General features: G+C 38.0%; 1 protein-coding gene across 2 annotated transcripts in view; it reads left to right on the top strand.

The window, feature by feature from the left end:
• The window catches only part of LOC139151297 (protein sidekick-2-like), a 52632-nt gene that overhangs the window by 16078 nt on the left and 11870 nt on the right, over positions 1-24684 (top strand). For both annotated transcript variants that reach the window (XM_070723980.1, XM_070723979.1), the window contains 27 exons: positions 2054-2317; positions 5392-5472; positions 6258-6464; positions 7111-7216; positions 7641-7819; positions 8101-8258; positions 9263-9383; positions 9768-9884; positions 10544-10711; positions 10940-11221; positions 12291-12425; positions 13241-13408; positions 14294-14364; positions 15202-15436; positions 16058-16173; positions 16544-16739; positions 17316-17414; positions 18215-18406; positions 19022-19321; positions 19656-19726; positions 20250-20496; positions 20959-21074; positions 21986-22178; positions 22560-22850; positions 23193-23397; positions 23894-23997; positions 24307-24377. In XM_070723980.1, the coding sequence (XP_070580081.1) occupies positions 2054-2317; positions 5392-5472; positions 6258-6464; positions 7111-7216; positions 7641-7819; positions 8101-8258; positions 9263-9383; positions 9768-9884; positions 10544-10711; positions 10940-11221; positions 12291-12425; positions 13241-13408; positions 14294-14364; positions 15202-15436; positions 16058-16173; positions 16544-16739; positions 17316-17414; positions 18215-18406; positions 19022-19321; positions 19656-19726; positions 20250-20496; positions 20959-21074; positions 21986-22178; positions 22560-22850; positions 23193-23397; positions 23894-23997; positions 24307-24377 (4493 nt within the window). The remainder of the gene's footprint in view (positions 1-2053; positions 2318-5391; positions 5473-6257; positions 6465-7110; positions 7217-7640; positions 7820-8100; positions 8259-9262; positions 9384-9767; positions 9885-10543; positions 10712-10939; positions 11222-12290; positions 12426-13240; positions 13409-14293; positions 14365-15201; positions 15437-16057; positions 16174-16543; positions 16740-17315; positions 17415-18214; positions 18407-19021; positions 19322-19655; positions 19727-20249; positions 20497-20958; positions 21075-21985; positions 22179-22559; positions 22851-23192; positions 23398-23893; positions 23998-24306; positions 24378-24684) is intronic.

Here is a 24684-nt window from a genome sequence, read left to right on the forward strand (position 1 = left end):
GTGTCAAAGTTTGAATGAAAACTTAATGATAGTGATTGTAAAGTTTTTTTTGTTCTGAATCTTATAGTTCCAAATTTCATACTAAATCATTTGAGATACTGTTGTATGTCCTTGTTTGGTCCAAAAATAGATGAGACAGAGAAATTGACTAGTCTTGAAAAATGATAAACGCGTCTCAGATTGCATCATGGTGTCATGTGGTATGACAAGTTACATCCCTTTCTCCCCACCCTCCCCAACCCTTCCCCCCAAAATGAAACTGTACCAGCCAGAGTCTTTCTACCTCCCCATCCAATATCATCCCCCTCATTTGAATCCATTCTTCAAATCATGCTAGGATGAAAATAAAAAAAATGACCGGAAAAGAAAATCAGTGTGAATTTCATGCCGTGCTTGTCCATATAAACTGTTGCCATCCCATCTCATCTTTCTGTCTATTTTTAGAGGAACCACTCCCTGTGTTGTCATCTGTTTGTCATCTTGTAAATTCACCGTGACTAATGACCCATCCATAAAACAAAGACAAAAAAGCCATCGTTCATCAAGTTTCATCGAAAGGCGTTGCGTATTTCATTCCCCTGACTCATCTGCCGCTAATCGCTATTAATAGTAATATGCATAATGATATTTTTTTTTCATAAAATTTCTGTTGAATCTTTGGTGAAACCATAAATTATGTGTAATTTGCAACTACAGCTACCTTGCTGCAAATAATAATTAATGGATAAAATAACGCCTGAAAAGCTGACACAGTAATGCTCACTAAGCTATAAAGAGGGAGACAAACACTGCATGGCTATTGAACTTACATGAAATTTAAATCTTTTGTTTTGTAAAGTACGATCACTCACAACAGTCTTTTTTCGCAATTTCACAATGGTCAAATTTTCTGTCCTTTCTTTGGAGTGCAGTGGGTCGGGGAAATGCAAATTTTGCTTCTAACAAGTGTGTTGACGAACACAAGTTTTTCAAAAGCAAGTTGTTTTTCTAAAAAAGCTGTCCCAATTTTTAAACAGTAATGCATTAACTATATAATGTCAAGGTCAATTCTTTCATTGTAGAATGCGGTTTAAGAATAGTCACCGGTCTGATCAGTGTTTCAGTTCAGTTACTCTCAACACATGCTTTTTAAAAGTGTAAAATACTGACTTTGCCGTAATTGCTTTCTTTCAAAATTCTAACATCACTCAAAGCAATTCTGTGGATGTCTCAGTGACTGGCTGAATGAATATAACAGTAAATCTCCAACTGAGATATCTGTTTATGTTTTCAAAAACAAATGCTCCTGCCCTAACTACGCAGTGCAAAAGAAGCTACAAAAGAGAACCAAGTGCATGTATGACCTCCTAACAATAATTTATCAGAGGGGACAAAGTCCTTATCTGTTAATTTGATTGTTTTTGTTTCACGTGAGAAATCGCCAATATTATTCTGCTTTTTGAAACAAAAAGAATGGCTTTGCAACATTCATTTTGCTTATAACTACAAGGGTAACAACAAGTGAATATTGCCAAAATTTTGCTGTTTTTTCTTGGGAAAATCTGCCATCACTGTTCAGTCAGAACTTGAGAGTGCTTTTGCTTTGAATATGCCACGTGTTTCTTTAACCAGAGTGATGTAAATTACTTTCTGTATGAAACAAAAAAATTAGCAAAATACAGCATCAGAGTATTGAAACTTTGTCATCTCAGAACTTCAGTATTACTGGCAGCTATTTAATATCAAAGAAGTGGATCCTGTCAATTATGACAGGTTCAGAATCACCAAATATCATCTGCAGGTGGTACCATGGGAACTCACTTGTATGCATGTGTAACATTGGAATTAATAACAGTAATCAGTCTGGGTTGCATTGGTTTGAGTTTTATTTTCCACTGGCAATGATATTCAGTGTAATGCAAACATTGGCTTTGACATTCAACATTCAACCATTGCATGTTGCACATATTTATGTACTAATTGTAATTTAATGTCTCAAATTAAACACAGCTATATTCAGATGTACTTTGAAATGAATTTGAGTTTCATCTTTTTTCATCCTATCCCTGTTCAGCTACGAGAGCGCCGCACATAGTGACCCATCCTAGGGACAACATCCTTTTGGAGGACAACAGGGAAACTTTGTCATGCAGCGCCTACGGCTCCTTGCCCCTGGAGTACAGATGGAAGAAGGACGATGTCTTCATCACGGAATTGGCGCCGACGGGCTTCCACCGGATTGACGATATTCAGAGGTCGGATGCGGGAGACTATCAGTGCGTGGTGCAGAACGAGGCGGGATCCGTTCTCAGCAAAGCGGCCGAGATACGTGTAGCATGTAAGTAAAAGGAAGGTTACGTAAGATGTAACAATTTGCTATTGTGTGTAAATAGCTGCTCTGTCTGGAAGTGGATGACTCCACAATAGTCTTTGATCAGCTGGGTTCAGACAGAACAAAGGAACAATGTTATTCTCAGGGATGCAAGTAATGACCTATAGAAAGTCATAAATAATATCAAACAAATGTACTCTCTGGCTTCCATGGTGGGAAAAGTATTTCAGGTGTAGACTTTTGATTGAATAGTTAGTTATTCATTGAGACGATAAGTGAGATTACGAGTGCAGGATCTCTGTTGTGACTCAAATTGCTACTATCTGACAATGATCCCATTTCCAAGCTTGTAATAAATGCAAGATGGTGCAATATATTCCCCGGTGATTCATACTCTGGGTCTGAAAAATTGCATGATAAAATATTCATGAAAGTGTGATTCACAAATGTCCTTTGTCACGCCTTTGTTTGAACGTATAGAAGAAAAGATGACAGACTGGTCTCATGAAGTGTAGAATTTGTGAAAGATGGCTTTAATTATTTAGCTTTCACCAGTCATAACATGCTTATAAACCCTGTGTGCGATATCAACAGTTTGGATTCTGTTGTGATTGGTTTACTGTTGCCAGTGAACTTTTATCCAAAGCATCTGCCGATAGTGTTCATACTTTTCATTCGTGTCCAATGCTTATAGTTTAACTGTGAACTGTATGTGCATTAGAAAGCTCTGAATGTTCTAAAATATGGAGAGGTAGGGGTTATGGGAATGTACAAGTTAAGTATACTTTATACCAGCTTGTCACAAATTATTTGAAATTTAGAACAGATCGTTTCAAAAAATATCCCTTTAACCTGTTGACATGTTAATAAAGAGGGCAGGAGTCCCAAATATTTATTTCAAAATGCCACTGGACTTAATATTCTAAACCATGTCAGGCCACAGTTCTTCCTTAACTGTTTGCCCCATCTGTTGTATGGTTTGATTATCATTTCCTCTTTTTACTGCTCACAAGTGTGATTGGAACTTCGCTCATAACATTTTTATTTGCGAACTCTGTGATCATTTTCAATGTCATAAAAATGCACCAAAATGTTCCCTAAGGCAACATAATTCACCATGTCTACGCAGCGGTGAAATTCCTTTCCATCACATATCTACCAACACGACGCAGGCTGTAAGAGTTAAAGCATGTATGTTTATGAAACGAACAAAAGTGACTGGATATAATTACTTTTGTGAACGGAAACCCCCAAATTATCATAGAAGTTAACAGTCATGAATTTTACATCAAAATAATGGGATGTTATTCAAGGGTTCATTCAAAATAACACAAGTTGTTGATTGGGAAAAGGAAAATGTACAAAATATGATATATGTTGGCAAAATTTTGTCCTTCTTAAAAGATATGCAACAAGTATTTTAAATGATATAGTATCTACATTCTTTTCGCCCACACCTTAGTGACATCATCACATTGTATTTTCTTGTGTGTTGTTTCACCAGTGGAACACGAGTGTTTCCGGTCATTGTGTGTTACCTGTTGCTTTATAATCTGAATTCCTTCACGCACTACAAGCCCATACTTTCACCGGACAACTGTTTGCGGCCTTGTTCATGTAGTCAGGTAGTGCCAGTTTAAGGCATCCAGGAAGCTATTTATAGGCCAACAAACTTGTTTTCTCTTCCTTTAGCCATCGAAGATATATGTCATTCTGACATAAGCCAACATCCTGTGGTCTGTGATCATTGGTGTTGAGACCCCAGCATGTCAGAAATGAGTGTTGAATATAGAGGCCAGCTGACAGTCCCAGCACAGAAAGCTTTGTTGTATTGGCATCTGTGTGTATATATTATTTTTGTCAGTTGTTTTGTTCATGAGTGCTCACCTCTTGGGGTCCCACTTTACAAGGTAGCCGTGCCCTAGCACGTCCTGTGTAAATAAACATCTATCAGTAGTAGTGAGACAGGGGTGAATCTGAGTGATCTGAAATGCCCGGAGCACCCTGAATGTGTTTACTTCCAACAAAGTGTTTGTTGTGGCAGAAACTGATGATAAATGGTGAATTTGATGGCAACATCTGTGAAACAGAGCCCATCTCAATGAATGTATTAAAGCCAGGACTGTTTTGTTAAATGGTATAATATATTTGATTTGTAATTGCTGCTTCAACTCCTTCCAAACTACTAGGTTCATCGAAATTGTCAGGGCAGACTTTACTGTTTTGTAACTTTGTTTCATCAAGTAAATTTATTCCTGTTTGCACATCTGGCAGTGAGTCTGTACATGTATATATTATTCAGAAAAACTCCTAGACAAATCTCACAAATAATGAAATCATGTACTTTGAATTTAACAGCCAACATACATATGTATTATAGTGATTGAATTACCCCATTAGAATATCAGTAAAAGCCACCTGTATTTGTTATTGATTGCACCTGGCAGTTTGATTTCTTCCTTTAAGTTTTGGTGGAATCAAGATATACCCCTTGTAATGGAAATGCTTTCAGGCAAAAGAATTCATGAATTGTAGTTACCTCAACAAAGACAATTCTCCTCCAGGAAAGTTACGAGATAAAAGTGTAAATATCATCTGGTCAAAGGTTATTTTGAAACTTACAAGTATGTTATTCATACATACAATCAGAGATATTCATAACACTTTTTTCCCCAGACCAGATGTAGATGAGATGGTGTAGTTCACCGGTTGTATGAGAAAAAAGCCATCACAAAGTACATGTCTACTACACTAATACCCCCAAGGGGCTCTCTGTTTGTTGTAGTTTTTTGCTCAATTGCATATGCAAAGAGGGAAAGCAGGTCAAATTGGCATGAAGAGAAGGGAGTGCAATACTTGTTCTGAGCGTGGTTGCCTCGGGCCAACTCCTCAGTCAGAAATTAAATTGGTAGAATAAAAAGCCTGTAGACCAGACCTTCCATGCCTCAATGAATTTCCCAGGCTCTGGAATGAAGTCAACCCAAGAGTAGTGTAAATAATATAAACTTGGGAGTTTTTTTCTTGAGTATAATGTTTGCCTCCTCAAAAAATACCTTACTAATTTTTTGTTTCTCTTTCAGACATAGAAGATTTTCAAGGACAGGCATCGGAGGCCACAGTTGAAGAAGGCAATGCTGTAGTTCTGACCTGCCCTCCCATTGGTGAGCTCATTTCCTTTATGAGGTTTTGCATCCTTTTTAACTCCTGATAGTTCCACTTTTCCAGTAGACCAATATCCCGTTTCTAAACTCAAGCCAGAGCGCTGACCAGTAGCCCCTTCAAGTCACCGGGATCATACGATGTAATCACTCTGGGATGTTAAAAAAAAAATTGAGTGGGCGTGAGTCTCCCAGTGAAACTGGAAATGTCCATGTTTTATGTGACTTTTTTTGCCACTGTGCAGACGTTAGCCTAACTGTAGTTCAATCTTCATGTGACTGTGGTTTGTAACTCCATTCCAACTGGTTTCCTCAAAATAATAAACATTGTCTGTTTCAAAAACACAGCCATATCTACTTCTAACCTTTACTCTAGGCAAGGTTTATGACATTCCAGTCCATGTGAATAATGCATAATGCATGATATTTTTGAATCTCATATTCTTCCCACTAGAATGCTAAGATACACATGATGTATATTTCAAAGTCTGAACTGATTTCAGTGTCAATTGCAGAATGCATGAGGTTGGACTTAAGCTCATTGAAGAAAGAAACACAAGCTTTAATGTACTTTTTCATGTCAATGAAAGTTTGGTATATTAGGAGTTGGTAATACTTCTAGTTCCTTTCTCTCAGCCATGCCATTCCTTTCATTCCTGGTGGTTTACCCCTTCCCCACAATGGTTTGGCCCAAACCCAGCATCACCAATGGTGATTATGGACCTGTGTATTAGAGCATTAGGGGGTGAACAGGTTTAAATGACACCAATTTTGTCTTTCTGTTTCAGAGAGTTTTCCTAAGCCTGACATCACCTGGCAGAAAGACGGCTACCCTATATCCCTTGGATTGGACAAGATCCAGACATTCGATGATAGGCTGGTCATCCTGGCAGCCACAGGAATTGCCGGTGGACAGTATTCCTGCCGAGCCTTCAATCCAAACAGTGGAGTCTTCAAAGACAGCTCCATTATTACCCTGAGGGTTACTGGTATAGGTAAGAAAGTCTAGTTCTAAGGCCAGAGATGGAGCAAATTGGTGTACCTGTAGAATGCTGGGCCCAATTGTTCTTGATAAAAAACAGGTTTTCCTGAGGGGCCTCTGTCATCAGTTTATAAAATGATGAACCCTGAGATTTTGTTAATTTGTAAAATTGCCAAGTGTGGCCTGTGTGGCCATGGGGACATTATTTTTGATGAAGGGAAGAAAAAATGTAGTGTAGATGTATTTTGAGGCTGTATTTATGACCTCTTTTATTCAATCCATTGTCCAACTGGCAAAAGCCCAATTGCAGGATGAGATACCCACTACCCATTACCAAATGGAGAAATGGAGAGTAAAGTGCCTTGCTCAAGGGCACAACACCGTGTTAGAGTCTTGGACTCACTGTCCTTGGACAGTGAGTCCACTGCTCTGGACTTTAATACTGGGTCTTGAACTCACCATCCTCTACTAGAGAGTCTGGTACCCTAACCATTGCCCAGAGCACACCAAAGTGTTTCCTGAAGGGAAATGATATCCAAACTGATGGAGCTGAAGCAGTGATACTGAAAAACAATTCTGTCTACTATCCTCATTTTACAAATTATAATAATTCATCATTCAACTGAAAAATTGTGTAATGATTATTTACTCTCTTGAAGGCTCTTCACCAACTGTCATTGCACCAACCATAGTCATACCACCAACACATACAACCATCAAAAGGGGAGACACTCTAGTCAAGCTACAGTGTATAGCCAATGCCAAGTAAGTTCATAGACTGTTACTACACCTGTGTGTAAATCCATTTAAAAGGAGGGGAGAATTGATTTTAACTGAATGCTCACCTTAACTCTACTTAATTGAGGTGCTTGAAGATGTTTAACATTGGTAACTCAATGTATCAAACTTCGGAAACAGTCACAATGCTTAACTAATATAGACTCGCCTATGTACAGGTCAAAACCCTGTTATGTTGTTGAAAAGTAAGATTGAATTGTACTGGTGAAAAAATATTGAATTGAGGTGAAACAGACGGAACCTCGTTCGCACAGTTCTCTTGTGATTTTGTGAAGAAGCTAAAATTAAGTGTGACAGATTAACATTTCTAACTGCATATTAACTTTTACACCAGGAATTGTTGAATTAAAACAAAAGTAGATATTCATAAGTAATGTCCTTGTTTTTGTAGACCATTGAATGCTTTGACATATACATGGAGGAAGAATGGTGTGGTTGTCAGTGTTGACACACCCGAGTATATTCATAATTACCCAAATGAAAACGATGAAGGCATCTACGAGTGCGAAGTGCAGTTACCACCGTACGCGTTCAGTCCAGTCAAAGCAACAGCTAACATCACGATGCAAAGTAAGTGTGTTCAAATTGCTTTGCACAGCTAGATCGTGACAAGACAGATAAAAACAAAAGGTCACTGACCCTATGAACACAGAGGGCAGTTGGTCATTTACTGGTGATTGATGGTGTCAACTCTATCGCATGTTCCCTTATATGTCTAATCCTTGTACACTTTTAAGTATAAAAAATTATGCTCAGAATCTGACAGAAGTGCCTTTATTTTGCTGTCTCATAATACTCTGTTTAGTTTTTGCTCTTGTAACAATGTATATTTTTCATTTTACTGTGTACAGCTGCCCCAGTCTGGCTTTTCACGCCACCAGCTGTAACATCAGGAGAGGTGGGCTTTGTCACTGATATTCTGTGTCAGGCCTCCGGTATGCCCAAACCTACCTACACTTGGTACAAAGATGCCGTCAAGATCTCTTCTCTCAATGAAAACAGATATGTGGTAAGGAAATGGTTTTTGCTTTCAAGTTGCGTCCGAGTATGATGAAGTGGATGCTGCACAAATGAATATTAGGGACACAAGCCTTTTGATATGAACTACAGGCGTCAAAGTGTTTTCCTAGAGACTCTTTCACAACTGTGTATTCTATCCCTACTACCCAAATGACTCCTTAGGTGACCAGTGATTAGTGTGAAATGCTGTCTGTTTTCACAAATCTTCACTTTTGCCATTAAGACAGAGTCGTATTTTCTTTTCACCATTGTGTTTTCTGGGTCACTTACAGTAAAGACTACTACAAGAGATCATCAGAAACTCACTCCACATTTATTGCCATCAATAATGAAATTACTGGAAAAAAACTTAGCCTCAGACAATCTGTTACAATAGAATAGAATTAGATCTTTATTTAGTGTACGTATATTTAAATGGATGCCGGTGAGCAGCTTAAGTGTTTCGCTAGTCTAGATTGTATTTCTATTCTAATTTATACATGGACAAGTGTGAAATTTCAAGTCAATCAGTGATGATATATAATATACATTATTTGACATGTACTTTGTGACTGATGCTACTGCATTGTAAACCATAAACACAGAATTGTCTGTGTTCTCTCAGTAGAATTATCAATAAAACGTTTGACTGTGTATCTTTTTGATCATTCCCCCAGCATGTGGGTATTTCACCGACAGATGGCCACTGAAAAGGCATGATCAGTCAAAATCCATAACGGATAGTGTGATGAGAATTATTTTCCAATGGATGCATAACCCATGAATCATTACCTGGCATTGGTAATAAAGTCTCCATGTATCTGAATGCATCTCAGAACATCTGTCACAGTGGCCATTAATCATTCCAACATGCATCCAATCAAACATACTGTCGGACTGAAAACACAAACACGTAGCTGATGTCATCGATATTTTTTATGGCCTCTGTGGTGTAAAATGTAAAATTTGACGGTGAAAATTCTGATGGTTCCCTTTTTATGGTTCCGTTGACAGGTGCAGCCCACTGGAAGCCTAAGGATAACTAACATACAGCCAGAAGACGGAGGCATCTTCCAGTGTTTTGCTTCCAATGATGTTGATCTACTGGTGGCCGATACCTGGTTACAAGTGCAGAGTAAGTGGAAAGGCAAAATTTCTCCAATAAACTGGACAACTTGAGACAAACATTAAATAATTTTTAAAACAAATTGATATTCTCTTTTTGATGAAACAAGAAGAATACAAGAGCTGAAAAAGAAATAACAAAAAGTGCATGGTAGCAGTTTTTTGCAAAATTATAAAAAAATGTTTAAAAATGGACAAAAATGAACGGGTTAATTCTGAGAAAAAAAATCTAAAATTCTTAGTGTCCTTGCAAAGAATATTTTCTTCTTTCAGACTGATGGCTGACCAAACATATGAAAATAGTTTACTTTTAAAGTACTGTGATTGATGATGGAGCAGAAAATCCAACTCTTTATCACAGCAGGGCCATTTCAATACTGTTGTATCATTGCAGGTATCCCACCCAGCATAATACAGCCTCCAAATGACACTTATGTGATAGACAGCTTCTCAGCAAGGATGACGTGCCGTGTTTCTGGAGCACCACAACCAAAGATCACTTGGATGAAGGGTACGTTTCTTTCCAATCTCCTACACGGTGATATGAATTAACTGATTACTGTCAATGAATTATTGAACCTTTTTGAAGTTGGGGGGGGGGGGGGGGGGACAAGATTAAAATTCCTCAGAGGGCTGTTTTGCAATGCAAATTGAAGATAGGCATGATATGTTTTGCCCATGTAACACGACAAAGTTCACACGAATGCATCATTTGCAGTAAACAAGAATTTTGATGTCGAAAACTACATCATACTAACTCCAGGAACGGTATTAGTCCTTTCTGTGCCATCAGTCAGGATACAAGTGTATGAGCATTGCAGTAGAACAAATAAAGTTTACAAAGGAATGCTTTCAGTCCATAGTCCCTACATGGGGAGATATCCTTGCACCTAAGATAAGAATTTGATCCTTCACTTTGATAATGAACTGATAAAACCAAGGCCAGGTCACCAGAAGATTGGACAAAAAATGTTATAGTAGGTTATATATTGTCAAGGTTTTAGAGGGGAGAACCTTTGTATGCAATTCCTGGGAGTTGTCCCTTAGGAAATTTACTTTCTGGAAAAAATATTTTTAAAGCATATTCAGTGATATTGCCAAATTGATTACATTACACCCTTTTCAAATATCATCCTCATACAATCACAATTTTTGTCTTTATACTTTCAGGAGACACAATCATAGCCAGTGACACAGTAACCCTGGATCGATTCATTCTATCTGACAATGGTGACCTGTTGATAAGCCAGGCACTCAAGGAAGATACAGGGCGATACATGTGTGTGGCTACCAATCCAATTGGCTCTGTCAATGCCAGTGCTATGTTAACAGTGCAAAGTAAGTGGTGTAAATTAAAAGTAAATTCAGGTGTGGGTTATACCCAAAGTTGAGTGGAACAGTGGAAGATCGGCAGTTATCATGGACATGCAGGGGAAAGACTATTTAAACTATTGAAGTAACTATTATGCTAGCTTTTCTACAAGTCCTGTCCTATGGTGTACAAGTCTAGAAGGTGTCAGTACATCTTTTCATGTATTTCTTTGTGATTTGCCTTACATTTTACAGTTCGTACTCGGATAGTTGTCCATCCCCAGAACACAAATGTTGTCAAAGGTTACACGGCCAAGTTTCAGTGTGACGTGGTGCACGATGCAAACATTGCTATACGGATTATCTGGCTAAAGGACAAGGTGGAAATTGACCTGGATAGTACATCCAGGATTTCCATGCAGCCGGATGGAGCATTGGAAATCCGGGAAGCACGGAGTGACGATATTGGGAATTACACCTGCAAAGTGACTTCACCTGGTGGGGATGATGAAAGGACTGCTAGGCTGGAAGTCAGTGGTGAGTCTTGACATATGATTTGGTGGTTAACACTGAGTAACTGTCCAGATTTAGATATATGATTTGGTAGTGGGCACTGGGTAACAGCCCAGATTTAGACATTATTTTGTGGTGGGCACTGGGTAACAGCCCAGATTTAGACATGATTTTGTGGTGGGCACTGGGTAACAGCCCAGATTTAGACATGATTTTGTGGTGGACACTTGGTAACAGCTCAGATTTAGACATATGATTTGGTAGTGGGCACTGGGTAACAGCCCAGATTTAGACATATGATTTGGTAGTGGGCACTGGGTAACAGCCCAGATTTAGACATGATTTTGTGGTGGGCACTGGGTAACAGCCCAGATTTAGACATGATTTTGTGGTGGACACTTGGTAACAGCTCAGATTTAGACATATGATTTGGTAGTGGGCACTGGGTAACAGCCCAGATTTAGATGAAAGATACAGAAACAAGAAAAGTAACAAGTAATAAAAGACACAATCTTGTAGTAGCCGACCTGTTTCCCCAAAAAATCAACAAAAAAAGCGAAATATGAAAAGAATTAATGTTAAACACTGTATTCACTGTGTTTGGTTAAGAGGGATCAAGAGTGGCCAGTATTTCATGGAAGATAGCAAATATTTATAAGCCTATCAAATAAAAAAAATTTTCTGAAGAAATGACACATACAACAGGGAATATTTACTTGTTTTTTGATATTGAAGCCTCTCATGTTACAAATATCTCAAAGCAAAGTTTGAAACATTTGATCAAACAGTCCTTTAGGAAATTTAATTGACTGTCTTTCATAATAAAAGATAGAAAACAGAGGTGGCTGTGCAAATTTTGGTACAAAAACCCTGTTAACTTACTCGTATTTGGATTTCAAAATGTTCACTATACCTGTATAACAACATAGAGACAAAACTGAAGTTTGAATTTTCACAAAAACAAAATGGTGAAAACAACACTTTATCTACAGGCTCCAAAACAGAACCAAACAAGCAGCAGATCAGAAAAATCTGAAAAACTGTACCCGAGACACATTTCACCTTTAAAATATGTTTTGTTGCCATTATTCAGAATTACCATATGCTCCAGGATATGTTCAAGCTTCATTGAATCCGAACAGAGAGAGAACGATTGATGTGGAATGGGTACCATCCTACAATGGAAATAGACCACTGGTGAGATTCATCGTGAGAATGAGAGAAAACAGTGAGTATATATAGTATACATATCGATTCCCGGTACATTAAATACTATTTGCCACCTGAGTGAGTCATAAAAGTCTCAAAGGGTCGATCATGTTTGAATATGGCAGATTTCTACAGGTAAAACACATAAGATTACAGAAGCAAAACTAAAGTTTTAGGTTGTGCAGGAATATAATGCCAGAAATGTCTAAAAAGATGAAGAGATGAATGAGTTTTGCAAGTTTCATGAACAAATAGAACTTTTCGCTGTGAGAGCGATTACATTTGTGTTTGAAGTATTTATGATATCATTATCTCAAACTCTTTCTATGGTGAGAACTTGACTTTTTACCTATATTGCACATCAATATTATTTGAGTTTGCCCCTAGCACAAGACAGAAGCTATTGAAGGCAGCGAGAATTGAACTCTGCTTACAATACCATCTGCTGCTAAAGCTTTTGCTTTACCAACATAACTTGTTATGTAATTGTATATTATTTTCTGCGTATCAAATGCTGTGCCATCTCAGTGATATTGTTGGCATTTTCCTAAAATTGTGCATTCAGATAAGTCCATACTTTCATGGGTAACAGGCAAGTACAAACAACATCAGCCTCATCTTTTGCAACTTTCACAAGCTGATTTGAAATAACCCAATTTATCAGTATGCTGATATGTAACTTCTTTAAAATTTTCAGGGACCAGTTTATTATTTATATGTTTCACATTTATTAAAAAATGCTGTGCCGAGCAAAGTCTCAATATCATCAGTGAACTTGCTCTCCAGATTACTCATAAAATCACTATAAATTTGTCACTTTCATATTTATCGCAGGTAAACCCTGGCAAGTGGTGCTGTCAAACGTGGCACCAGACTCCACAATTGTGTCAATACCAAACCTGACACCATCATGGCGTTACACGTTCAAAGTGTGTGCTGTCAATGATGTCGGCCAAGGACCGTTCAGCGACCCCAGCAATAATGTTACACTGCCTGAAGAACGTAAGCAGACTTGGAATTCTGTCTGTATTTGTATTTGAGCCCAGACTTCTATACTACCAAGTGTCATCAAAATTTGGGGAGTTTTCGAAATTTACTTTGTAGTGTTATGTTAATATTCCAAGACAGGTTGTATCATTAACCCTCTCCCCTTCTCTTTCTAAAGTGGTATAGTCCATCGTACCTCTTTTCAATGGTATTAATTGACCCAAAAAGACTTTCAAACTATCTGTTTACAAAAGGGGACTTGCATTGTAAAAGGCAGCATGATTTAGCATAGGATCTTTTAAATTAAAGTCTGTTGCTAAATTTAGTTTTCTACTCAGGAGACTTTCTTTTGTTAGTTCAATTAAGGTAGTATGTGCCTTGAAAATGAAAGACTTAAACTTTTGCTCAACTTTCCTCAAGTATATACTCAACCATTCTCTTTCAAAATAAAGAATAAAATGGGGGATGACCGTGCAATTTTTTTTACAGGAGGAACGAATCATGCAATATGTGCAGATATTTTACTGTAAATTCAAAATGGCGACCATCCCTGTGTTATCTCTATGGGGAAAATAAACTTCCTGATTTTCAGAAAACTAAGCTGGTAAAAACTTCCCTTACTTCATAAGCTTCAGAATGAGCCCCCACAAGTGGCAGGACAAAAGAATATTGTAAAGAGTTTGAGAATCCAACTATCTGTCCCTGAGGTGTATTCTACCTTAAATGAATCATGTTACTATACCTGCACATACATGACAAGCATCTGCAGGAAAATGATGTGTGCTAGGACTATTTTATAATGTGTTCGCCAACTTCTTTTTGTTAGCTTGACTCAGAAATCTATATTCACAGCATTATAATCTCATGTTTTTGACCATTTTATGGCTAATTCCATCGCAGCACCGGATGCCCCACCGCAGGGAGTGGCAGTGTCACCCAGATCACAGTCTTCAATCATGATGCAGTGGCAGGTAGGGAAGGAGGAGGGTGTGCTCCATTTTGTAATCTTTTAAGTTTGAAAACCACTTGCGTCAGATATTGTCATGAAAAACATCTCACAAATTTGAACATCCACCATGCCATTTGGGATAGATTTCTCAGCCCCAGTAGCACTAGTTTATTTGTTTAGAACTTCATCTGTTAGTGAAGGATACCAGTACTGTATAAAGGATGCCACTCGTGTTTTCACAGATGCTGGTAAAACGGATAAGTTTCATTGTAACACTATTCTAATTCTCTGACAGGGAATCTTTCTAAAGAAACATAGTTATTAAAGAAAAAAAAAGTGTGGTTACCAAAGCAACTATTTGGAAGTCTTCCAGCATGTAGTATTTAATACACTTTGACTCCTAGGACAAGCACCTTGCTTTGTCATAAAGTGTACAAGCCTTACCTTTTCGTATCTGATTTTTAACTGTTTGAGTGCGAAAGTCAATATTTGCTGCCTATATGAAATATACCTAAGTCAATTTTTCTTTCTCAAAATTTTGCCAAAATTTTGATAAAGAATGGAAGCCAATGAAATGTTATGGCCATATGGTTCAAAATTAATAAAAATTACAAAAAAATTAACAAATATTGGTAAAATAGTGCTAAACTTTTGGAGGGAAAAAAATACAGCACTCAAAAGGTTAAGGAAATTCATGTTCCATGTACAAAAGATTAGTATCAAATGAAGGTCAAAGTGAAGGCAAATTTTGTACAAATAATCTCTTGATTGTTATTGTATATGGAAATCAATCTAATTGTCATAATTAATTACTTTCTTCGGAGAGATTCTCATGAACTCAACTTTGGTCAATCAACAGGCTCCTCCTGAGGAACACTGGAACGGCGCCCTCTTAGGTTACCAGATTCAATACAAACTAGCAGGCTATGATGGAGCTCCATGGCAGATCAGGAACATTACAAACCCGCAGCAACTTTCATATGAGCTTAAAGAACTTATCAAATGGACCAATTATGCTATCCGTGTTGCAGCATATAATTCCAAAGGTGCCGGCTCTTTCAGTCCAGATATTGAAGTACGCACTCTGGAAGCAGGTGAGGACAGATTCAGGAAACGGCACTAGACATACACTCATGTTGAGTTTTAAGTTCATATATCCTGGGTCCATACATTCTTGGAAAATCCTTGAAAGTTCTTGAATTTTAATGCCTTTTGTGAAGTCCTTGAAAAGTCATGTAAAAATCCATGAAGATGAAAGTGGGTCCTAGAAAGTCCTCAAAAAGTTGATAAGACACCCACGATTTTCAAAAATCATGAAATGATCAATCATGGTATCCTCAAAATGATATGTAAAATGATTTATATAAATGATGTATATCAAAAATGATATTCTAATCATCAAGTGGCTCTGAGTGATTGACAATGGAGAGTTTAAAGGGGCAGTTTTCAATCCCTGGTGTTCACATCACATCAGTTGTTGTTGGCATTGAGTATTTACAAGGGGTTAGCCCATTGCTTTCCTTTGGAATTTTTATCATGATGGCCAGTTTGCTTTCAGAAAAAGCTGATGAATGACCTGCCCTTGTAACAATAAAATGTTTTCCTATACTTTCATTTAAGTGAAGATTTCACAATTTGTGTTAGGATGCATTAGTTTAGACAGTAGTTTGAGTTTGAGTTTTACTCATCATTTATTTCTTTCCCTTTGATCACAGTACCCACAGAGGCACCCAGGTCTGCTACCAGTTTTGCTGTCAACTCCACAAGTATCAAATTCTCATGGCAAGAACCCTCTGCTCAGAACATCTATGGTGTCAACCAGGGCTACAAGGTGAGGGGTAGACTAGTGTGTGTGGATTCGTTACAGACACATTGTGCACTGGTCACCGTGATCTACTCTTAACCATTATGGTCATGGGACTTTTTGAGAACAGTACATGTGTTGGGAGTGTTTGAAAAAGAATGCTTGAAACCAACCCGTTAGCAGATCAAAAATAAAATAAAAGTGAAGCAAAGTTGTTGTACATTACCTAAACTGTTCATAGAGAAACTGTAAAGATACATTGTTAGGACATCTGACCATGATCGACAGTGTGAAAACCAGTGCAGAATGACAAAGATTTGTCCAGATTTCTGTCAGCATCTTTGTGTTCCAGCTACAATGGCAATCAAGGCTATTACCCATGTCTTGTATCTTGCAGATGAGAGCCTGGGAAGACACCAGACCTGACTACAAAATAGTTGTGGTGGTGCCTCCAAACCCACTGGAAAAAATTCAGACTGGCTACATCACAGGCTTGAAGAAATTCACAGAGTACTACACATCAGTGCTGTGTTACACCGTAGCTGGAGATGGACCTGATAGTACCCCTATTAGAGTCAAAACATTCCAAGATAGTAAGTCAGCCACTTATTGCCTGTGTCAGTATGAATTGGATGAATGTTTTACTGTGCTATGACCAATTATTATTTCATAGTAATTATATAGCCATAGTAATCACGGTATTGCTTCCTTTTCAATGTCCTTAGAGTGTACTTTGTTAATTGATTGCTGTGCGTATGCATTTTTGATTTATGGATCTCTTTGCATTTATGTTCTTGCATGATGATAATTGGTTGTTCATATTGTTTAAGTACCTGAGTGTTTGTTATTATTTTTTTTCGAAGTAAGTGATTACGTGAAGTACATGTGATACACTGTAGATTTTGTAATCTTCACTGTCATGTAACGCAGGTGTTGCCAAACCCTTGGCAAGGTACATTTATCAATAAACATGAGGTGCTGTAGCATTTTCGCATGTTGAAAAAATTAAAATATCACACACACACACAAATACAAACACATACACACAGTCACACATATGTGTATGTACACATACACACACACACACACACACACACTCACACTATTATTGTGCAGTGAACATCAGTGAACCGTGTTAATTTCACTATCAATGTATCTGCTACCTGCAGTACCTGGACCTGTTGGTGATTTATCATTCTCTGAAATCTACGACACATCCTTGAAGGTCAGCTGGTCACCTCCTGAAGAAATCAATGGAATTCTCACTGGTAATTATTCATTTTATCTATTTCACTGACAACATGCAGTATTTGTATATCTATTAGTGTGTATTTCTTTGATAGACAATCAACTCATGTAATCTACTTGCATTGTTTGATCAACTGTTTAAATCTTGATTACAAGGCTTTAGATTATCTTGCTTTTGATAAGCATTGTCAATAAAGATATCTAGAAAATTGGTAAGACTGATGATATAGGGAGGAATTAAGTTAGATTGTAACCTTTGCAACAGTGTTGATTGTCTGGAAACCCAAAATATCACATCTTTCCATAATATTATACGGTATGATTTTGTTCATGTATGTCAATAGTACTGAAGTGTTTCATTATGACTAGTAAAGCTGATTTTGGTGGTTTGGTAACTTTGTGTTGATTTTTAGGTGGTGCTAAAATGATTTCTGAGATATGAAGTTTAACCTTTTTAGAGCAGTAATTTTCCCAACAAAATTTTAGTGCAACATTTTACCAATTTTCTAAGAATTTTTCTGTAATTTTTTTGATAATTCTGGACCAAATGGACATCACATTTCATGGGTCACAGTTTTAGCAAAATGTTGGCAAAAATCCTGAAAAAATTTACTGGGATATATTTTACAAAGGTGACATAAAGTGACTTTGGTGCTCTCAGGGGTAATATAAAAGCAGTGTGTACAGCATTATTGTAGGAATATCATATCCTTGGTGAGGTAAACAAAGTAGAACTCCACAGACAGTGCAGCTTATGACTTCTGCTAGAGACACTCATATGTATTACTTGTAAAACTGTCATAATTTGTCATCATCCCAGGTTACACTGTTGGTGTACAGGAGGAGAATATTACAGAAACCTACAGAAGTATGGAGGTAGAAGCAGACACAGTCTACCACACGGTCACTGGTTTGACAGAACTGACCCGCTATGAGATCACTGTCTTTGCCAAGACTCAAGTAGGACCTGGCCCACCAGTGACGTCCACCATTGACTCAGGGGTGCCACCAGGTATGTGATATTCTTCCTGTTGGTCGGTGACCACAGTAGTATGTTGCTGTTGTAATAGGGGATTTGACAGAGAGAAATTATGCATGTGTTATTGGATCATGAGGTAAAAATATCATCCCATAAAGATAAGTGGCCTCCCAGCCCCTCGGTAAATATTGACAGAATCAATTATGGGTTCAAAAGAACCAACGACCAACCTGAAGGTCTATAACAAGAGCAATTTACTGTGTCTACACAAATATGTCAACTGTGTTGAATGTATGACACATCTCATCCAAAAACATACAAATTTATTTTGAGATGAATTAATCTTTTAGAAGAGGGCAAGAAATAAAAGCAGTTGCACTGGTGGCCTTTGAAGGTGATCTCAGTTTGCTATCAAGAGTCAGAACTTATTTTATTCTGTGATTTCAAGGCACATTCTGATCAGAGGAAAACATCTGAGAGGTGATGGGTTTGTTTTATGTCGTCTATTTTGGTGGTTCTTGCAGAGTTTGAAATTTAAATGCATTCATCATTTGATAGAAATCTGTCAGTGAACTCTGACCATCTCTGCCGGCCAACATTCATTTCTTGACTGTGGCCATGACACTGTCATGTTCTGTTTCATTGCAGAGTTGCCAACTGAACCCATTGACCTTGCCATATCAGACATACAGGCCTACAAAGCCATGTTGCAGTACACACCGGGACACAACGGCAAGACCAGCATCAACACCTGGAAAGTGGAAGCTCAAATCAACAGAGCAGAGGAATGGGTCACCATCTATGAACATCACGACCCTGACGCAGTGGCATTTGAAATTCCCTCACTCAAGCCGTATTCCAAATACAGGTTTCGCCTCACGGCTATCAACGTTGTTGGAGCCAGCCCCCCTAGTGAACCCACCAGAGAGATCGAAACCCAGCAAGATAGTAAGTTTTTTCAAACATGTTCATTCTTAACCACACAGCTTAAGTAGCCTAATTGTTTTCAGGGTTTCGATTTATCCATGCATGTATCGCAGCCGCGTAGGAAATTCGTAAAAAATAACAGCCATACATCTAGGCTGGTAATTTTGCAAAGTTCCTTTGCCTACCAAGAAAAATAACACCTGCCCTGATAATGCATTGTGGCAATTTCCGCAATGGATATTGATTAAATCGTTTTTTAACACCTGATGATAAAATATTCACTGAGGAGTCATTAGAGAATGGTAACATTTTATACTTTGTAAATTATGTCAATATATTTTCTCTCTGTAAACAGTTCCTGCAACTGCACCAGAGTCTGTTACTGTGAGAGCAGCCAGTGAAACATCCCTGACTGTCAGATGGATTGTAAGTATTGGCATGGTTCTCCTTTCAGTGTCAATGAAATACTTTTATAAATCATGCAAGTCAATCATCTACTTTGAGTAAATATTTTGTGTACTTAATGAGTGCTCATAGAAAATAATTTGAATTAATGTGAAGGAATACGTCCTTGTATGTCGCTGATTTTTAAGTACTTTTGTCTTTTATGTCAATGCTTATAGATATTACAAAGGATGAGTGTTACTCACAGAATAAAAGCACATACACCGTGGTGATTTGGCAGTGTTTTAGTACAAGGGTATACCAGCCATATCCTTGCTAGAGAAACAGACAGTAACTAGAACAGATTATGGTTGAGGGTCATGTTAAAGTGTAAATTTGGTGATGTTTGACATTGAAACAGTAGTTTTACATCTTCACCAGAACTTGCAGTAGAGCTGTAGACAAGTGGTTTGGAAGGTCAATGTCAATGTCATTGATTGCGAAAGTCAGTGCAGTAGGCTGAGAGTTTGAATCTGACAGATTTTCCGCAAATTTTCTCCCCCAGCCATTGACCATTGACCAGTGGAATGGAGTTCCCCTGGGTTACAGAGTGGCCTGGAGGAGAGTGTCCCAGGTGTACCGGCGTACTACAAACAGCTTCCAGTATGCAGACATCGATGACTACATAGGCCGTACCTACATCATTGAAGATTTGGAAGAGTGGATGGCCTATGAGGTCAAAGTTCGGGCAAACAATGAGAAAGGAAGTGGACCCTACAGCGAAGCAATAGTTGAAAGGACAAGAGATTCAGGTAGGTCAGAGGAAAACTGAGATAAAAGTAAGCTGAAGGATCACCTCTTATAAAAATATCCTCTTGAGTCCTTTGGGATCACCAAGGTCCTGAAAAGAACGTCATAGTGTATGGCCATAGGATTTCAACAAGACAATAGGATGTGGACACACATACACACACACACACACACACACATAGAGCCATTGAATTCATATGAGACTTTGAATTTAGGGAATTCTTATAGGATATTTTTGTAAGGAGCTTTTGTTTCATTCAAAGATCATAGATGTACAGGTAATATTATTTTTGGCATTACAATAAATAATTATATAACCAAACCACAGAATTACAATACTGTAATATTAAAAGCTTTACTGCTGTGCCTGAGCAAAACCAACCTGTTCAGATGAAATGCATTTTAGTCTGTTTTGATATTGACTGCAAGAGTTGCTGAAATTTTATGTATTTCTGTTATCTTAGCACCCACGGCTGGTCCAGATAATGTGACAGCGACTGCTGTTGATTCCACAACAATTCGTGTCACCTGGGATGCAGTACCACCAAGCGATCAGAATGGCCAGTTGCTAGGTTACAAGGTGAGGATCTCATTGCCATGGCAGCCAGTGCGTCACCAGGCAGATCAAACATGATCTCTGAGAAAGAGAAAGCATGGCTGCACTGTTCATGTAGAAATACGTATACAGATTATGTTGTCATCAATATAATTGTTGTAATTTTGAAATCTAATCAGGATCTGTGTGCTCCTGGAAAGTCTGTGTGTTTTAATGCCTCCTGGAAAGTCCTGGAAAGGTCCTTGAAAACGAAATTGAGTCTTGGCAATTCCTGGAAAATTGATAATTTGCCCTCATCCTTCAAAAATGACTAGATGATTAGTGGTGGTATCATAAAATTGATATGGAAAATGATATATAAAAATGATATTTATTGTCAAAGTGATATATGAAATTCGTATTTTGGACCTAAAAAGGATTTTAAAATTGCTGAAAAAGTCCTCAAAAGTCATTGAATTTTAAAGGGACATTATCGCTATCTTGTGACCCTTTTTTCACCAATATTGTTTCAAACGAGCAGTTGCTGATGTTGTTCGATTTATTGAAAGGTGTCTCAAAAATGGTCGACCATAGATAACTTCCATCCAATTTTGCCTACAGTGTGTAGAAAAACCTCGGGTCAGGGGTTAACAGTAACCCACCTAAAACCTCTGACCCGACGTTTTTCTCCACAGTGTAGGCAAAATCGGAAAAATTGGATGGAAGTTGTCTATGGTCGACCATTTTGTAGACATCTTTCAATAAGTCGAACGACATCAGCAACTGTACGTTTGCAACAATATTGGTGGAAAAAGGGTCAAAAGATAGCGATAATGTCCCTTTAAAGGACTTCAAGTGTAATATACTCTGTATCATATTAGCTGTTTGAATTATGTCACATGAAATGATACAGGAAATATTGTCATCATTCCAAATTCATACTCGTGTCTTAACAGGTTAGGTACTGTGAGAGTGGTGCCATACCTGATGAGTGTGAATTCCTAGATACTGAAAACAACGCCAGTCGCAATGCCGACCTCACTGATCTCCGGAAGTACGTACAGTATGACATTCAAGTGCTGGCGTACACCAGGATAGGGGATGGTCAGCTCAGTGAACCACCCATCAGAGTCAGAACTCTTGAAGATGGTGAGTTTTTCTTCATTTCATACAATTCTTTACACTACCACTGTTACTTTTATCAAGTCACCGAACAAAAGTATATCATAGTCAATTTTTAATATTTTTTATAATGTTTTATTAATTTTTTTTGTTTTAATTTTTTAATCAATTTATTCCTGGACAGTTATGCAAAGTATTTAATTTAAATGTAGTTAAAAAACTATGGGTATCTGCAAAAAATTGTAACTTAGAAATATATGAGTTAGCAGGTATGTTTTTCCAACCACAATTTACAATAGTATAAAGTTTAATCTAGTTGAGTAAATTTTATGTGGTGTTTTCAACAGTATTAAAAGATAAAATACTTCAACCAGAGAGATTCTTCTTACTGATTTAATTTCTACACAGTTCCAGGACCAGTAAGCGGTATACGGTTTCCCCAAGTCACCTACACAGACCTCACCATGGTGTGGCAAGAACCTCTGGAACCAAATGGTGAGATAGCAGGCTACAGGGTAACCTATCGCAAGAACAGCTCAACTGAGATCCTCAATTCTGAAGACCTGCCTCCGACCACATACAACAAGTACGTGGATAATCTGGAACAGCAGACATACTACATGTTTACCATTACAGCTAGGAGTCGACTTGGATGGGGTGAACAAGCCCAGGCATTAGTTCTGACAGTCGTTGTGAGAGGTAGGTGAAAGTGATGATATGCAGGATTTTCTTTAACCCTTGCACCACCAGACTGTGGTACAATCCTTGTATTTTCAATACAGTGGGTGGAACTATGTACAACGGTATGGGATGGGATGGTTGAAGAGGGGTCAATATCATAAATCTAGAACATTGCCAGCATTTTAAGTCTGTATGTTATTTTATGCAGACCTTGTTATTCTGAGTGAGAAATTGTTACAATCTCACAAGATTGAAAGGAAATCAGGAAAGAGATGGCAAGTCAAGATTTGCAAGGTCATTTGTGGTCAAGCACCGCCAACCTATCAAATACATAATTCCATTCCTACACTTCCCTCACAGATCCACCCCAGCCACCCTATGGTCTATTGGTTCCACAAGGTGAGGTTCACAGCCACGACGTGACTCTGCTTTGGACGCCCGGCACAAACGGCAACTCACCCATACGTTACTACACCATAGATTATCGGGAGAGTACCAGCATTAATACCTGGCGAACTCACACCACCAACATCGATGCCTCCAAAACAACCTATGTCATAGACAAGTAAGCTGTTCTTGATTTTCCTGGATTAGTTTGTGTTAAATTCATCCTGCATTTTGAGGATTGTTTGCTCGTGAGAAATAATATTGATAAGCCAATAATGATTATTGATTTGGCCAAAGACAACTAACTTCACTTTTCATTATTTTCGTTGCTAGTCTAGATAAATGTGTGCAAGAATGAGAGACAAAATTCTTCTTTTTGATCTTACGAATTCTTTCAGCTGTTGTGTTACAAATATTATATAGAATCGTTAAGCATGGAGAAACAGGATTTGTTAGACAATTTGCTAACCAGAGTTGTCAATAGTACAGATATTGGCTATGTGTCCAATTAGACAGCTTACCCGTGTATATAAAGTTATCAGACATTTATATCATCTTACTCACCTAGATGTTGTTGAAATGAACCATTCTGATCTGTCCTTTTTCTGCAATGCTTTGTTGGTTTATGAAAAGCATACGCTAACTGCTGCTCAATGTTTTGTTTGTTTTCTCAGCCTGTCGCCATATACCACCTATCAGTTTTGTGTCAAAGCGCACAATGATGTTGGAGCCAGTCCCTGCAGTGAACCATCAGATTTTGTCACAACTTTACAAGATCGTAAGTTTGTTCTTCTCATTTTCCTCCCAAGACTTTAACTCCAGGTCATGATGAAAGCAAGACATTGAGATGTCCTACAATTATCATCGGATGCAGCCTCTTTCAGTATGCATAGTTCAAGCTTCTGAAGTCCCTCCATTGTGATTGGCAGAAACTCAATATCAAAAGATACTATCAGCCAATCAGCACAGGGCTCAGTATAGGCAGTACTTTTTTCTGTATCGTTCTCTATCTGAGTATATGACCAAATTGACAGTATAAATGTGTTTATTGGTGCCTCAATTGATCCGTCATTTATTTTATCAACAGTTCCTGATGCTGCCCCGACCATCACTGATGTCATCCCTTTCACGGCGACGTCAGTCAGAATACACTGGCAGGTAGGAGGAAATCTCTGAAGTTGCACATCTCCAGGATTGAAAGTATAATGTCCTGATAAGGTGGCAGTTAGTGATGATATAAATGCAGTGAGATATAACAGAAGTTTGGAGTTCATCTTGGTTTTGAATTACTCCATCTTTAGTCGGTGTGCGAGTCACTAAAAAGCAAAGAGGTCAATTGATCCAGATTACCATAGTTCATTTGATGACCTTAAAGTAAACTCTTCCAAAATCAGCACAGAAATTAAGATTATTCAGAATGCTCCAGTACATACTATTGTTGTCAGTTAAAAATCAGTTAAAATCG

Source organism: Ptychodera flava, chromosome 15, assembly GCF_041260155.1.
Source record: "Ptychodera flava strain L36383 chromosome 15, AS_Pfla_20210202, whole genome shotgun sequence".
In the NCBI taxonomy this organism is placed as follows: domain Eukaryota; kingdom Metazoa; phylum Hemichordata; class Enteropneusta; family Ptychoderidae; genus Ptychodera; species Ptychodera flava.